The 16905-nt window shown below is 43.4% G+C and overlaps 1 protein-coding gene across 2 annotated transcripts in view; it reads right to left on the minus strand.

The window, feature by feature from the left end:
- SLC9A8 (solute carrier family 9 member A8) overlaps positions 1–16905 on the minus strand; it is an 81350-nt gene that overhangs the window by 36045 nt on the left and 28400 nt on the right. For both annotated transcript variants that reach the window (XR_009555045.1, XM_060230808.1), the window contains exons 4-5: positions 7845–7903; positions 1246–1329 (exon numbers count right to left, since the gene is read on the minus strand). Coding sequence is in view for 1 of the 2 variants with exons in the window: in XM_060230808.1 (XP_060086791.1) it covers positions 1246–1329; positions 7845–7903 (143 nt within the window). In the remaining variant the exon portion in view is untranslated. The remainder of the gene's footprint in view (positions 1–1245; positions 1330–7844; positions 7904–16905) is intronic.

Genomic DNA, 16905 nt, shown 5'->3' on the forward strand with positions numbered 1-16905 from the left:
CATGGATCTTTAAACTCTCAGAGGCTTTGGTGACCTGTTTTCTTTTGCCTCTTAACAGGAATTCAGCTAGTCTCACAATTTTGTCCCTTTGGGGCCCTATTTAGTCCTCATCAGGCCTTGTCAGTGGGTGGCCTGATTTTGCTGCTTTTGTTACCATATCAGGAGCCAGCCACTTTATTATGAGATACAGCAACAGCCTGAAACCTACAAAGAATCAGTATATAAGGGGAGGGGATAAAATATTTGGAAATCCCATCCCATCATCATCAAAATCTCCACTTTCAGGGTTCTCTAAGTTCTCAGAAACTAAAGCAGGCTGATCCCCCACTCCCACTTTCCTCACACTCAGTTCTCAACATTTCATCCTTTCTGGAGATTTTTCAGTTCTTACCAGGCCTCTTTAATCCCAACCCCATGTGACAAATTTATGAATTTGTTTGTTTTTTCCAGCAATACTGTGTATAAGAGCACTTTAAAGACTCCATCAGGGTTTGTAATTTTTTAATGTAATTGATTTTATATATATGTATTTTTTACTGTTGTACATTGCTCTGAGTCTGGTGCTAGCCAGGATAAGGTGATTCATTAAATGTAATAAATAATAATAACAAAATTGTTCAGAAAAGCATTTTATTGTGTTGCCATTTTAATATCTGTGAAAGTGTTCTAGATAGGCTTTTTGAATTTCTTGTTAAATTTGTATGGTACTTTTTATTATTTCTTAATGTTGTAATCTGAAGGGAAAAAGAGAAAATGAGAAATATCTGCTTCTCTGGATTCACTCTGTTTGCAGGAGCCTAGACCAATCATGAGACCTTCAGAAGGCAGACTCTATGGCATTATTCCCAGCTGAGGTCCTCCCACCTCCCCAAATCCTGTCCTCCCCAGACTCCAACCCCAAATCTCCAGGTGTGTCTCAACTCAGAACTGGCAACCCTACGTAGGAAGCTAACATGGGATCATAGAGTTGGAAGGGACCTCAAGGGTCATCTAGTCCAACCCCTTGCACAATGCAGGAAACTCACAAATACCTCCCCCTAAATTCACAGAATCTGCACTGCTGTCAGATGGCCATCTGGCCTCTGTTTAAAAACCTCCAAGGAAGGAAAGCCCACCATGTCAGAAAGTATAGTAGTACAGGAGTCAGTTGACTCACTAGCACAATCTGAAAGGGAAAGTATGGTAGTACAGGAGTCAGTTGACTCACTAGCACAAACCCACAGAACAAGAGACACAACATCTTACCTTATGTAATGAATACCCAGATTCAAATATAATTGGAGGAAGTAAAAGAAGAAAAAACATATTAGGACGAAACATTTCTTCTTCCTGAAAAACATAACAAAAAGGATGAGGAAAGGATTAAGGATATGTGCGATAAGGAAAATAATACCACATCACATCACAAACAAAACAAAATCAAATACAAGCGCTTTAGAATGTCTACCTAAAAGATAGCACTTCAAAGGAAAAAACTCACTAGAAAATGAATTTTATATTAATCTGCCCTATTTCCCACCACCAATAAAGAGGATTTTAGGATAGCGAACATTCTTGGGATTGCCTTTTAAATTGCTTTTCACCCTGTAGCTACAAAACTCCCAAAGCATTATGTAAATTGCCGCATTCAGATAAGCAGCATGAAATAACACTATCTTCCAACAAAAAGCATTTCACAATAGAAACAGTTAATACGTTTTCAGTATCAGAAATAAAATTAACAGGACGTGGAAGTATAAGGTTAGATCCAGTAGCAGAAACCTCTGTTTTCAGTTCTCCCTGCTTTCTCCCCCTTCCCTGCAATCCTTTCAGACCCTGGGAAAGTTGATTCCAAGGTTTGCAGAAGCCATACTAAGTAACAGCCACAGAGGTCACTGGCCTGTAATGAGGAAGAAGAGGAAGTCTATGGAACCACCTTTCTTCCTCACCCATCAACAAGGCTATTATGGAATGTGAGTCTCACAATTGTAGGAATCAACTTTCCCGGGATCAGAAGAGATAGCAAGGAAGATCCAAGATCCTTACACAAGCAAATAGCTGGATCTAGCCCACCTTTCAGATTAACTGATTCTGTGTGGGGCTGCTCCCAAGGGCAGTTCTGGGGCCATAACAGATAAGAACTTTTAGCCTGTCTTTCTGATGGGGCTAAGCAATTTGAACATTATTCTGCTGCTTCCATTAATAAACACACCACCCTAAATAGTTCCAAATTCCTACAGAGCGTGCCTGAACCTCTACATTAAGTCAGAATATTCAACCACCAGAGCTACTTTTTCTAAAGATTTTAACATAATTGCTAAGGTATTAAAAAAAAATTATCGGCAGTAACAGGAATTGGAAATAATGGGCTGCGGAAGCACCTGACTCAAGTCTTTTTTTAAAAATATTACATGCTGCTTTCAGCAAAATCACTTGACAATTTTTCATGCTTTTCTCTGTCGTTTTACAATCACAAGCAAAAATCTGTGCTGGAAGTTACACAGGACTGCAAAAAATTTTAAGAGTGCTGACTTTCTTAAAGAAAACTGATCCAGTTATCCGTCAAGAGTCAGTTGTTAATTCATTACTTCAGCAGCAGACCAACCTTGTGAGATGCAGATAACTCTCTCCAAAGAACTGAACCCACCTGACAATTTGGAGAACCATCTTACGGTAATGATCCCTTAAGAAGGAACTCTAAGTAACTGGATATTGTTATGAGACCTTTGTGGACCAAGAGCTAACTAATGGCTTATAGGAGCTCTGTGGCTGAAATCATCTGGATACCGTTACTGTCAAGCACAGCTGGCAGTAAGGCACCCATGTTTAGTGGGAGGAGCACAGATCAAGGAGATAATGGTTGTTTACCATCTTCCTAATCTGTGCTGATGGGAGCTCATCTCAGATGGCAAAGCAACAGGGATGGAACAGCAACAGGGCAGCCCTGAAAGGCAATGGTAGGCACAACAAACTGCAGCCATCTCCTCCCCTGCCACCAGCATACTCAATTTGTGGCAACAAGCAGCATCACCAAGAGCTGATGGCTTTGCCAAGCATGTAATCCCTGGCAGATCTCCAGTGGCAGGGAACACCAAGTGTGGATGGACAAAACCTGTGACAAATGGCTTACTTTGAAGACCCTGGAAGTCTGGCTACCACGTGACAATGGAAGATGATGGTGCAGAACTGGAAACAGTGATTCATGAGGAGGATGCTGAAGCCGATGATAGGGGATAACTGACAAGCTGTGTGGTGTTGGATGTTCTTTGGGAACTGGGGAAGATTTGAGTGGTTTCTCCAGGGAAAAATCTAATTGCTGCCAGGTTCAGTGCCAGGTGACTTAGAAGCAAGTCTTGTCTAGTTAGAAGCAAGACAGACAATGGGTTGCCATGAGCCAGACTGGTTCACAAAGCATGCAGAGGCATGCAATCCTTTTAATCAGTTTTTTCCCTGGAAGCTGATGATCTTCAGATGTAGGCTAAAATCTGGCCATTTGGAGTTAGCAGTTTATTTTATTTGCATTTGCTGCTAAGCTTTAGAGCGGAATAGCCAAACTTGCTTAATGTAAGAGCCACATAGAATAAACGTCATATTGTGAGAGCCACAAGACAAGGAAGGAAGGAAGGAAGGAAGGAAGGAAGGAAGGAAGGAAGGAAGGAAGGAAGGAAGGAAGGAAGGAAGGAAGGAAGGAAGGAAGGAAGGAAGGAAGGAAGGAAGGAAGATGGGGGAGGGCAGAGAGGTGGAAAGAAAGCAACTTTAACTTTAAATGCATTCTCCAAGCCACTGTGGAAGAGTCACTCGTGGCTACCAAGCCATAGTTTGGCCACCCCTACTTTAGGGCAGTGTAGGACACAGTAACAATTTTTAAAATGATGCTGTACTGCAAAAACTGTTTTGGTCTGGGAAAGCTAGAACTTCATATGGCTGTATAGACAATGAAAAAAAATGCACACCTGCAACTGCCTAATCCTGGATAAGACCATTAGTCTCTCAAGGTCAGTAGTGTCTACTCTCACTGGCGGTGGCTGTTTGAGCCAGTTTGGTGTAGTGGTTAAGTCTGCGGACTCTTATCTGGGAGAACTGGGTTTGATTCCTCACTCCTCCACTTGCACCTGCTAGCATGGCCTTGGGTCAGGCATAGCTCTGGCAGAGGTTGTCCTTGAAAGGGCAGCTGCTGCGAGAGCCCTCTCAGCCCCACCCACCTCTCAGGGTGTCTGTTGTGGGGGAGGAAGGTAAAGGAGATTGTGAGCCTCTCTGAGACTCTTTGGAGTGGAGGGCGGGATATAAATCCAATATCATCTTCTTCTCTCTTGAACCTTAGAGGCCTTTCACATCACCTTCTTGTTTCTTTTAACTGGAGATGCTGGAAATTGAACCTGTGACTTTCTGCATAAAAAGTGAGTGCTCTACCACTGGTCCTATACCCATTCATCCCCAAACCTTCTTAGCCTCAGGGCCCTTTGAATCTCTGTGGAAGGGTTTGAATAAGGCATTTTATTTTTAAATCAGGCATCCTGTGAGGAAGTCCAGTTGCTAAACTTTCCTCCATATTGGAAACACAATAAAATTCCAAGGAACTATCTGAAGTTTCCAGCATTTTTATTTTCTATGATTTAAAAAAGAAACATCTACTGAAGTTATTTTTGTCCCATTTCTCATAAAAAGAAAATGAGAATGAGTGGAAATCTCCCAACCTGGGATCGTTTTCATGTTCTAAATATTTCTAGAGCTAGAAAGATTCTAGTTTATTCTTTACAGCTCTTGTGGTGTAAGCCTTGAATAGCTAGAGTATATAAAATTTCTTCAAATACATTAGTAGAAAACCAGCCAGGGAGGCAGTTGACCAACAAGTAAAAAAGATTATTAAAGGCTGATAGAGAAATGGCAGCAAAGCAGAATGCATTTTTTGCCTCTTGTCTTCACTGCTGAAGATGGAAGGTGTTTGCCCACTCCAGAACCACCAATAGCAGCCACTGCCAAGTCCGCTTTTTTTCATCTTAGGCGGGCAAGGCAGTTGGCCCCCTTCCTGGAGCGCGACGATCTAGCAACAGTGATCCATGCCACGGTCACCTCGAGGTTGGACTACTGCAACGCTCTCTACATGGGGCTGCCTTTGTGCCGAACCCGAAAGCTACAGCTAGTGCAGAATGCCGCGGCCCGGCTGTTGTTAGGACTCCCAAGAAGGGAGCACATCCGGCCAGGGCTCCGGGATCTGCACTGGCTGCCAATAGCTTACCGAGTCCGGTACAAGGTGCTGGTTATTACCTTTAAAGCCCTATATGGCCTAGGACCTGCCTACCTGAAGGACCGTCTCTCCCCACATTTGCCCCAGAGAGTACTGAGATCGGGAACTCGAAATCTCCTAGTTATCCCCGGGCCAAAAGAAGCCCACTTAAAATCCACCAGGGACCGGGCCTTTTCTGTGGCGGCCCCATCCTGGTGGAACCAGTTGCCGGAGGAGGTAAGGGCCCTGCGGGACCTTGCCCAGTTCTGCAGGGCCTGTAAGACAACCCTCTTCCGGCTGGCCTATGACTAGCTGGTACAAGAAATCCAGGTGTAGTTATATTAGAGGTTGCTGTCCCTAATGTTTTAAATGGTTTAAATGTTTTGTAATTTTAAATATTTTATAACTTAAATGTATTAATTAATTTTAACTGTTCTATGTTTAAATGTCATTATGTGGAATTTTATGCTGTGGGCCGCCCTGAGCCACTTGTTGGGAAGGGCGGGATATAAATTAATAAATAAATAAATAAATAAAATAAATTTCAGGAAAGGTGTTAAAAGTCCTGAGTCAGATTGAGGTGATGAGACAGGCGGCCCTATGACTGATGGACAAATTAAAAACTGACAAATCACCAGGCCCAGATGGCATACATCCAAGACTTCTGAAAAAACTCAAGTGTGAACTTGTGGATCTCCTAACAAAAATAAGCAAACTGCCATTAAAATCTGCCTCCATTTCTGAAGACTGGAAGGTACCTAACATAACCCCCATCTTTTAAAAAGGTTCCAGAGGAGATCAGGGAAACTGCAGGCCAGTCAGTCAAACATCAATACCAGGTAAGCTCATGGAATCCGTTATTAAAAATAGAATTAATAGGCACATTGATGAATGAAAGCTACTGAGGAAGAATCAGCAAGGATTCCATAAGAGACGATCTTGTCTCATTAACCTCTTATTTGAGGGGGTGAACAAGCATATGGACAAGGGTGACCCAACAGATGTAGTTTACCTAGACTTCCAGAAAGCTTCTGATAAAGTTCCTCATTAAAGGCTCCTATGTAAACTTAGTAGCCAAAGGATAGGAGGGAAAGTCCTCTTGTGGATTAAAAACTGGTTAATTAATAGGAAACAGTGATTATAAATAGGCAGTTTTCACAGTGGAAGGTGGTAAGCAGTGAAGTACTGCAGGGCTTAGGACTGGATCCAGTGCTTTTTAACTTGTTCATTAATTATTTGAAGTTGGGAGTAAGCAGTGAAGTGGCTAAGTTTGTGGAAGAAGAAAGGCTAAAGAGGTTAGGGCTCTTTAGCTTGGAGAAATGATGACAGAGGGATGACGTGATAAAAGTTTACAAAATTATGCATCGCACAGAGAAGGTAAAGAAAGAACTTTTCTCCCTTTCTCCCACTACAAGAACTCGTGGCCACTCAATGAAATTAATGAGCAGTAGGCTTAGATCAGATAAAAGGAAATACTTCTTCACCCAAAGAGCAATTAACATGTGGAGTTCACTGCCACAGGAAGTGGTGGCAGCTACAAGCATAGACAACTTCAAGAGGGGATTAGATAAAAATATTGAGCTATTAGCCACAAAAGTATAGATGGAACTCAAAGTCTGGGGCAGATACACTCTGTATTCTTGGTGCCTGGCAGGGGCGGGGGGGGGGGGGACAGCGGGAGAGCTTCTGGAGGTCTGGCCCCGCTGGTGGACCTCCTGATGTCACCTGGGTTTGGCCACTGTGTGACGCAGAGTGTTGGACTGCATGGGCCATTGGCCTGATCCAACATGGCTTCTCTTATGTTTGTATTTTCTAATCTTAAAGGGGCCTCAGCTCAGCAGTCAGCTCACCATGCAAAAAGCTTCAGGTTAGATCCTCAGCATCTCCAGTTACAATGGCTCTCTGGCAGAAGGAAAAATATTCACTCTGAGACCTTGGAACACCACTACAAGCAGTAAATGATAAGGCAGCACTTCTGGAGTCCAGTTTCAAAAACTATGAGCTGCAGTTGCTTCCGGCCGGGGAATTCTAAGTTTGGCTCTTCCTAGAAAAAAATAAAGGTGGAAGAGGACAGGGCTTCTTGGAAGGAAAGAAAGAAAGAAAAAACCTGCTAAGTCAAGGATGTGGCCTTGTATAATCTTTATTTCTCACTGGTAGAGGTTGCTTTCATGGCTGCATTCCCAGACTGGCTGGAATGAACAGGGCCTCTCAGCAAGATATACTGTAATGCTGGGTGAAAATTAATTTTGCTTCCTCAGCCCCACAACTTGTGACATGTAAGGCAGGGAAAGTGAGATTGTTTTCCAGATTCAAGGGAAAGGGCTACAATTAGGAAAGTGAGTCATATCTGCCTCCCCACTACAGGCCCTTATAATCCCAATGTTGGGAAGGGGGTGGAATGTCCCCCATTTCAGGGTTTTCCAGATATCTTATACTTCTTAAATTCTGGTACCCCAAGGAGCTGCCCACAGAGCTTACCGGATTTGGATGGTATGATTGTGGAAAACTCTTCCTGTTTCAGGATAGGAAACTCTAAGTCAGGGGAAGCAGAGTCAAATGCTGGCAACCTCTCTTGATCAAATTATAAGTCACACATAAATAAAGGACATGGCAAAAAAAAAAAGTGTGTGTGTCTGCATACCTTCCAGTTGGCCAGCTTCTGAAATTCTATAATTTTTATAACTGCTCCCATGAGGATACCTAAAAGGGAAAGAGAGATGGAGGGAGACAAAGCACAAGATCAAATCAGAATGCTTCAGCTCAGTGAAGTGCTCAGATGCTCCGTTTGCTTTTAGTGTGTTGTACCTAAAACATTCATTACACTCCAGGGCTGTCATGAACAGCTGATCTATTCCAATCTCTTGCATAAAACTCCAGTCTCCACACATCAGCCAGCTGCTCATCTTCCCCTCATTATTAACCAACGCCATCAAGGAATTACTTTTATGCAGAATTTCAGGACGGAAACCAAGACATGTCTATCCGAGCATGCGGACAGACCAGACCAGCAGAGGTGACCTGGAAAGAAGTGGAATCTCAACCAGTGGTCCTCAACCCCCTAATCTTTGAGCTCTTGCTGCATCCCTCTCAGCCTCCGACCTCATAGCCCAATTTGCCCGATGCCCATGGCTGACCTGCAATGATGGCACATCAAGAGGACTGGAGGCAGAGCCTACAATTACCGCTGGTTTGGCTGCTACGCTGCAGCAAAAGAGCTGAGCAGGCTTTAAGCCGGCAGCTGACTGACGACTAAGGGCCATTTGGAAGACCTTAAGATTCGCATTCCAGGGTCATTATTATCTTCCGCTTAGTTTAAAGCAGATGAGACAGCCGGGAGAACACTAAGATGCCCTTTTCCAGCCTGGGGAAACAGTGCTGCCATTATCTCAACGATATTTATTTTCTCTCCACCTCATTCACTATACTTGCTCTCCCGTTCCTCCCCTCTGCCTGTTTTCTCCTTTCACTGTCACATTTTGATTGCAAATTCCTCCGAGAAAGGGACTTGCATTCCTTCGGCTCAATCCTGTGCTCACCATCATTAGTTATGAGCTAAAAGAAAAAGAAGACTGCAGATTTATACCCTGCCCTTCTCTGTGAATCAGAGACTCAGAGAGGCTTTTGCTGTTATTATTCAGTCGGGCAGTCGATTCGACTCTTTGCAACCCCATGGACAAAGTCACACCAAGCCCTCCTGTCTTCCACCATCCTCCTAAATCTGCTCAAATGTGTGTTAGTTACATCAGTAACACTGTCCAGTCATCTCATCTTTTGCCGTCCCCTTCTTATTTTGCCTTCCGTCTTTCCCAGCATCAGGATCTTCTCCAGTGAGTGCTCCCTTCTCATTTGGTGGCCAAAGTATTTGAGCTTCAGCATCTAACCTTCCAGGGAACAGTCAGGGTTGATTTCCCTTAGGACTGACTTATTTGATCTTCTTGCAGTCCAAGGGACTCTCAAGATTCTTCTCTTTCAATATATTGCAAAATAAAAGTTTGGTTACTACAAAGATTCTTCTCCAGCACCACAGCTCAAAAGCATCTATTCTTCTGCGCTCAGCCTTCCTTATGGTCTAACTCTCACAGCCATACATTACTACCGGGAATACCATCGCTTTGACTATATGGACTTTTGTTGGCAGGGTGATGTCTCTACTTTTTATTATACTGCCCAGGTTTGTCATAGCTGTCCTCCCAAGGAGCAAACATCTTTTAATTTCATGGCTACAGTCACCATCTGCAGTGATCTTGGATCCCAGAAATGTGAAGTCTGTCACTACTTCCACGTCTTGCCCTTCTATTTGCAAGGGAGTGATGGGGCCGGATGCCATAATCTTGTAAGAGTGGCTTACAATCTGCTATATCTTCTCCCCCCACAACAGACACCCTTTGAGGTGGGTGGGGCTGAGAGGGCAGCTGCCCTTTCAAGGACAACTCCTGCGATAGCTATGCCTTACCCAAGGCCATTCCAGCAGCTGTTGTATGTGGAGAAGTGGGGAATCAAACCTGGTCCTCCCAGATAAGAGTTCGTGTACTTAACCACTACACCAAACTGGCTGGATAAAAACAGTTCCCCAGCAGTGACTCTGCCTGACATCAACGGGCCAACTCTAGGGAAATTAGTTTGGGGGGGTTGGGAAGATGTGGTGAAGACTTCATTATTAGCAGAGCAATTATTTTTATAGACATACTTTACCAGATGTGAAAAATACTATGGGCAGGGGGAATAACTTACACCTTGCTGTTCTGTGGAATTACCTCTGGTGCTATTTGTCTTAGCCTTAAAAAATGCAGGAGCAGCACATTCAATCATGAGACAGCTGTGTTTGCCTTGTTTGGGAAAAGGCAGTGGAGGATTTTCCCAATGGCCTATGCCTAATTTCTACAGCATCTGCACCCAGCTCCACTACAGCCCCAGAACTGGAGGAGACCCTGCATGGGCCCCTGCCCAACACAAGAGCCTCTCTCATGTTCTGCAAAGGAAAGGAAGGGCCAAGTCAGATTAGGAACAACAAAGACCAGCCCACAACAGAGACCACCCCCCGGCTGTGTCCACCAAAAAAGGGAGGAGGGAATTTATGGGCTTTCCAAGGAAGTCAGATTACTTGGCTCTCTTTTTACCAACTGCCTCACAATCAAGCCCTTGCTGTTTAAAGGGCAGACAAAGAACTGGGGCATGGAGCTGGATCCAAAGTCTCTCCTGTGCTATACAGGTGGGATGGCTTGCCTCACTCCTCAGCTCTCTATCTGTACAATGGAAAGAGTCACAGTTTCTCTGTGAGTGGTGATGGCTGTAAAAGGCTGGGAGGAAGACACTGGTTTTATACTCTCACCATTGTTCTTTGTTGCAAGTAGCCAGAAACAGAGCACCAGCAGCAAGCAGTTTTTAATTCACAGACCGACTCACATTACAGAGAGCATCTTTGAGCCAAAGCCTAACAACCTACTTGGCCTCCCCTCTGCCTCATGGCATGCCTCTTTTATCTGCTAGCTCTGCTTACAGGTTGGGACTGCCCTCTCCTGATAACCTTGCCCCATCCTCCAGGAGAGCAGGACTCCTCTTTCCACCTGAGATTCCTTGCCAGCCCTGGACCCCGATTGCCTGGCTGCTTGTTAGTTTTCCATTGCTCCAGAGCCTGGGCTAACCCTCTAGGGTCTTTGGCTAATAAGGGCTCCTATCCTATCAGTGAGTGTCCTCTGGAATTTGGTGGTTTCTCCATTCACCCCTTTCTCTCAGCTTGGCCCTTCAGTCCCATAGTATCTCAAGGGATGACCCCAGAGCAGAGTATAAAGCCCTTTGCAAATTAAAGGTGATATATGACTCATGATATATTCTACATATTAGGCTACATGGAAGCTATTCATTATTCCTAACATGAAGACCGGCGGTTTGAGGAATGAAAGAGAGGGTGCTGGGGGGGGGGGGGTTAAGCAAGCAGACAATACCCTGATCTTCCAAAGCAGTCAGAAGCAGCATTAACATCACATGAGCTGCTCCTAATGAATACATCATTAGCACATTATTCTGAAAAGCTGAAATTCATTTCCATTTCATGCTCAAGTACTTCAAAGCAGCTGTTATGAGGGTCCTTCAGACAACAGAACGGTTTGTCTGAAGAACAGGGACTGGGACTCATTATGGGACTTGAGAAGCCTGTTTGGTGGGATTAAAATTACAACAAAGAAAGCCATGCACAAAAGGTATTCACTCCAAACCACTGTTCTTTCTATACAGCAATGCCAGTCACACCTGGATAGCCCTGACCTGGAAACCCCAGGCTAGCCTGATCTTGTCAGATCTCAGAAGCTAAGTAGGGCCAGCCTCAGTTTGTACTTAATTTGTACATAGTCTAGGGTTGCTACAGAGGCAGGCAATGGCAAACCACTTCTGAACATTTCTTGCTGTGGAAACAGGTCACTGTAAGTCACACCAGGAAGCCAACTGGTTAAGCAAACACAATGTCAAAAATCCCTCCCAGACAATCGTATCTGCAAGGAATGTAAAATCAACGCTGGGCAGTAAAGTCTGTTGTTGAAGACTCTAACAATGCAGTTCAATGAACTGCCCAAGGCCCAGTGCCAAAGTAACACTGGTCACAGCAACTGCACAACTTGGATCTGGCAAGTTGGGACCCTTTGCTGCTCCAAATTCTGTACTTAGATCTCTTGCAGTTTAGTGTCTGTGACCCAGAAAGTCCCCAGTTCAAAGCTTGCCTCAGGACAAAACTACACAGTGTGATTTTCAATTAATCAGGTCTGGACTGCTAGGGCCTGCTTTCCTTACAGCTTTTTCAAAAAAATCAGAGGCCCACCCTGACCTGGATAAGAGGAAGTTGCACAAAAAAGGGCAGGGGATCAGAATGCATGAACTGACCTGGAAAAGATACAATTAATAAAGCTTCATATTGGAAGGATAGGAGGTGCTGCTAAACTGCAAGGGAGGGAGGCGAATACATATTACACTTTGTGGCAGCAGTATGGAGATGAGAAAGCCCTAATTGAGAAGCAGATCTAGGATGCACATAAAAATGGGTTTGATCTATGTCCAAAGAGCACCTAACGTGTTGCTTTTATGCTGCACGAACACATCATAACTAAGCGGATTGTTTGAATTCTTTGCAGTTGCATCCTTCTTCTAACTGTTTGTAATTAAGACCTTCATTCTTGCTACCCATATTTCTTTAGTCTCTTCTGCATTGTGTATTCATCTGTCAAAGAATATATCTGAACCAATATGCTGTAGTCTCATAAACAAAAGAGTCGGTCTTTTGATACCAAGTTCGTTTGTAGGTCTTTCAAGAAAGTCTGAATCTAAGTAGGCCTGGGCCAGGTCCAATTCTTTCTTTTTTTTAAAACAATTTTAACTTTATCGCTGATATTGTATATTTACATTCAGTTACATAGACAGACACAAAGGTGTATCTCTAGGGCTGTAGTAACAGCGTGCTTCAAAAAATATCAAATCATTATATACAGAGTTCAAAAGTAGGTCAGGCCCAATTCTTGAATGGGCAATGAGTTTGGAATCCCACATGTGCCTCTTTCATATATAACAGAGTATATTTGAAGATATATTTGAAAATAATGTTAAATGATGAGATGATAAGGAGACCAAGAGCATTTTTGTGTGCCATGAATTACACAACTCTCCCACCACTTTGGCTAAAATAGGATTCTTCCTCATTACTTGTTTTGCAATACTGACCTGGAAGCATCAATAATTCAGGCACAAAATCTTTTAAATCCTGACCTACCAAAATGATAACAAAACTGCAATCCTGCTTCACCCAGCCAAAAGTATTTATTCAAAGTAAAATGGATTATTTTGCAAAGCTACCAAATAATCAACAGCACTGGGGAAGTGATTATAGTACCACATTTTTAAAAACTGCAAGGGAAAAAACCCTGTTTTAGAGCAAAGTACATAAGGAAAAGGAAATGTGTATGAAAAGAATACCTGAATGGAAAATAGAACAAAGTTTGCATCCAGTGGCACCTTTAAGACCAACGAATTTTAATTCTGGGTATAAACTTTTGTGTGCATGCATATGTCTTCAGATGGATGCACATGAAAGCCTATACCCAGAATTAAGCTTTGTTGGTCTTTTGGGGGGGGCGGTATTTTTTGTATTTTGAGTAAGTTTCTGCACCTGGAAGTCATGGAGACTTCTGGTGACTGACCCCTACTGGAGGCCTAGAGCAGGGGTGTCAAACTCATTATGAGGTCTGGATTTGACATAAATAAGACCTTGTCGGGCCGGGCCATGTGTGTCATAAGATGTAATGTCAGGTAGCGGACATATAAACTGCATAAAGGGGGCACAAACAAACAATTTTTTATTTACTTAAAATATTAGCACTCTTGCAATATTTTGTTTTACAGTCTGATAAATGTCATCTCTTGCTATGAATTATTGCATCAAAAACTGCAGACAATGTCTGTGCTGTACCAATCTTGAATATGTTGTTCAAGTGTTGTTCAAGTTGACATCTGTAAGTTGCAAACATACTTTTGATTTATTGACATTCATTACAAAGATCTCATAGTCAATGCTTTGAGCCTCAGACCTAGAGGAAAACATGAAACATCTGGGCATTGTGAGCTTTTGTACATAAGCTGCTACATGTGCTGGTCAAGATTATGTGAAGGCACCATGGCACAGACTGAGGGTTATGTGCTTGTCTGCAAAACTATAGTCTTCTCCAGAAAAATAACTACAACTTCTATATGGCAGTACAAGAACAGAGACAGCCATGTACAATGATTAGTATCAGCCTACTATCTGGGAAGTCTAAATTCAAGATCCCCAATCAAAGGAAAATGTGAAAGAAAAATCAATGGAGATTTCCTGGGTAAACCTGGGCTAGACACACATACACTCAGCCTAATGCTAGCTTGTTGTTATTTCTCTTCTAAATAGTTCACATATTTTCCTATTGAGAAAGACTGGAGGGCATGAATACAATGAAAAAGATGAGGGGAACCCAGTTGCACCCATAACAAGCCCAACAAATCTCCCCCCACCCTCTGTAACAAGGCAAAAAGCTCATGCCTTCAATAAAACCTCACCAGTCTTAAAAATGCTCTTTGTATTTCTCCTGATGGTGAGAACTGGGCAAAGGAAGCTCTGTCTCTTTCCTTCCTTCCCCCAGGGCACAAGGAGAGGAAGGAGCCTCACCCAGGAAGGAAGAGAGGCTGGCCTCAGTAGCTCTGCAGGATGATTAATTGAGTCTGACAAACTTAATCACCCAGCAGAGCTATAGAGCTAGACTTTTTCATTGGCTGAGGTTCCTCCTCTTTCCTCCTCCCTTTGAGAAAAGGGAGGGGGAGAGGGAAGAAGCCAAGAAAGGCTGCATTGCTGGCAGGCTGATCGCTGGGGAGAAACACAAAATGGCGACCGAACACAGCAGGCAAGGGACAATGAAGCAGACAACAACCAGTTGTTGGAGGGCCTGATTAATCAGGGATGCCGATACCTTTGCAAACACCTGCAATCAACATTCAAATTTCTCTTGCTCAAAATGCCTGCTTTTTAGAGTAGTTTCCCACCCCCACCCCTCAAACTGACCTTCTCTTTTGGTCACCTCACTTTGAAACAAATGGTTTTTACATTATGCATTCAAAGAATGTGGCAAACATGTTGATGGGGAGATGAGTTGAAACTGACTTGCCACGGCAGTATGAGAACCTCAAAGAGCAACCAGCTGTTTTGCACAGCTGAGAACATATGCAAACAATCAGAATCCAGTTTGTTGAACATTCGACTGTGTTGATCACAACCTTTGACAGTGTGAATCAAACCTTCCAAATGATGCCCTGACCTGGATAGCCCAGGCAAGCCTAATCTCAACAGATCTCAGAAGCTAAGCAGGGTCGACTCCAGTTAGTACCTGGATGGAAGACCTTGAAATACTGGCAGTCAGGAGGACAGGGACAGGTTTTATTCAGCCACCCCTCTGGATATCCTCCAGGCCACCAATGGGGTCAGTCACCAGAAACCGTCTCACACACACACACAAAAGAAGAAAAACAACAAAGTCTAAGTTGCAGGCAGTGAGGAACTGTTTTGTGGTTCAGCTGACCTTTTCTTCAAAGAACTTGCCTCCTAGCAGAGAAAGAGAAGAGCAGCCAGGCCTTGAATTCAGCAGGAGCTCATAGGAGTGCAGCTCCTGAACCTTTCTGAGGGTTCCCCCTCTTCCTCTCCGCCTACCATCTCACATTTAGTAGGTGCAGCAGCATAGCAATCCCTGGATTAGGAGAGCGGGCAGCCAGCCAGCCAGCCGGGGCTTTGCCACACCCCCAGCAGCCCTCATTAACCCCTGGAGAAGCCTGCACCACCCTTTCTCCACCTCTTATGTGATTTTGGGCAGCAGGTGGCTTGCTGGCCTTTTGACTGGTATTGGGGAGTGGCCAAGGAGAGCCCCAGGCGAGTGAGGCCATATTGGGCTGGCTGGGTCTCTAGCCAGCCCACACAGGCCTCACATGCCCAGGGCTCTCCTTTCTTGCATCAGGTTGCTTTTGTCTGGTGGGGGGGCGGGGCGGCATATGCTAATGAGTTATGCTAATGAGCTCCACCAACTATTTTTCCACAAAATGACCCCCAAGAGCAGCCATTGTTCTGACAACTGGGAAACAACAAGCAAAAAAAAGACTTTTATGCTTTCACGATACCCAACATGGGTTTCCTAAGAACACTACACACGAACAGCCCTTATTGTGAAAGAACTACTGTACAATGAAATCATAAGGTTCCTAATAAGTAATCATGAGGAAGGAGGAGTCATTATTGTTGCTGTTTTCCTTCCCATCAAGTAACAGCTTGAAATCAGAATCCTTTTGTCACAACATGCTAAAGATTGCAACATTCTGATTTTAAAAAAACAACAACAACACCCGTAAGGTCTCTGCCAACACTGTAATGCATTGGATTATCAAAAAATGATACAATTGTTGAAAACTTGTCTTCTTCATGATGAAATCTTTGCTGGGAAGATATATAAATAAGACTTTAGATGAAAGATGACAGTGAGACGCTTGCATTCCAGAAAGACATGACCAGGCTTCTGGTTGAGAATTAGGTCCAAGCTGCCTCCTTCTCTTTTTTCTCTTTTTTTTTTTTTTTTATATATGAATATATTTATTGTTTTAGTCATTTACATTGAGCTTATCCTTTTTCTCATACAGAGTATACATCTGAATCTCTATCTCCCTTTACAAGGTATTCTTGCTCGGTCCTTTTAATTTAAATGTTCTTATATCAGTCCATATTGAGGTCTTCTTGCTTCCAAATAGTACCGTCGTTCTTTAGTCTTCTCCTTCTAGGCCTTATTAAGTCCATTTTCTCTTTCACCTTCATATTCTTGTCACTTCCGAGCTTTCCTGCCCTGACGGTAGGGATGAGAATGTTTTAGTACATAGGATTTGATTTCCTATCACATTCATCAATCTATTTTTCTTCCCTAATCCCTCCCTCCCTCCCTTGCGTGCTCAACTTTCTAGCCAGGGGCACAAATTAAGAAGCTTCCACCGAATGTCCCGCCGTTGACCTTCTAGTGACCACTTTAAATATGGATACCATTTCTCCTTTATCCTTTTTGTTTTTGACCCCCATTGTTCATCACGATTAAGCATGGCTATAATGTCCGACTGAACGTATTCAAATAAATAATTATGCCAGTTTTGCTCCGTCCATTTGGTTTTATCCT

The sequence above is a fragment of the Heteronotia binoei genome, chromosome 2 (genome assembly GCF_032191835.1).
Source record: "Heteronotia binoei isolate CCM8104 ecotype False Entrance Well chromosome 2, APGP_CSIRO_Hbin_v1, whole genome shotgun sequence".
NCBI lineage: Eukaryota > Metazoa > Chordata > Lepidosauria > Squamata > Gekkonidae > Heteronotia > Heteronotia binoei.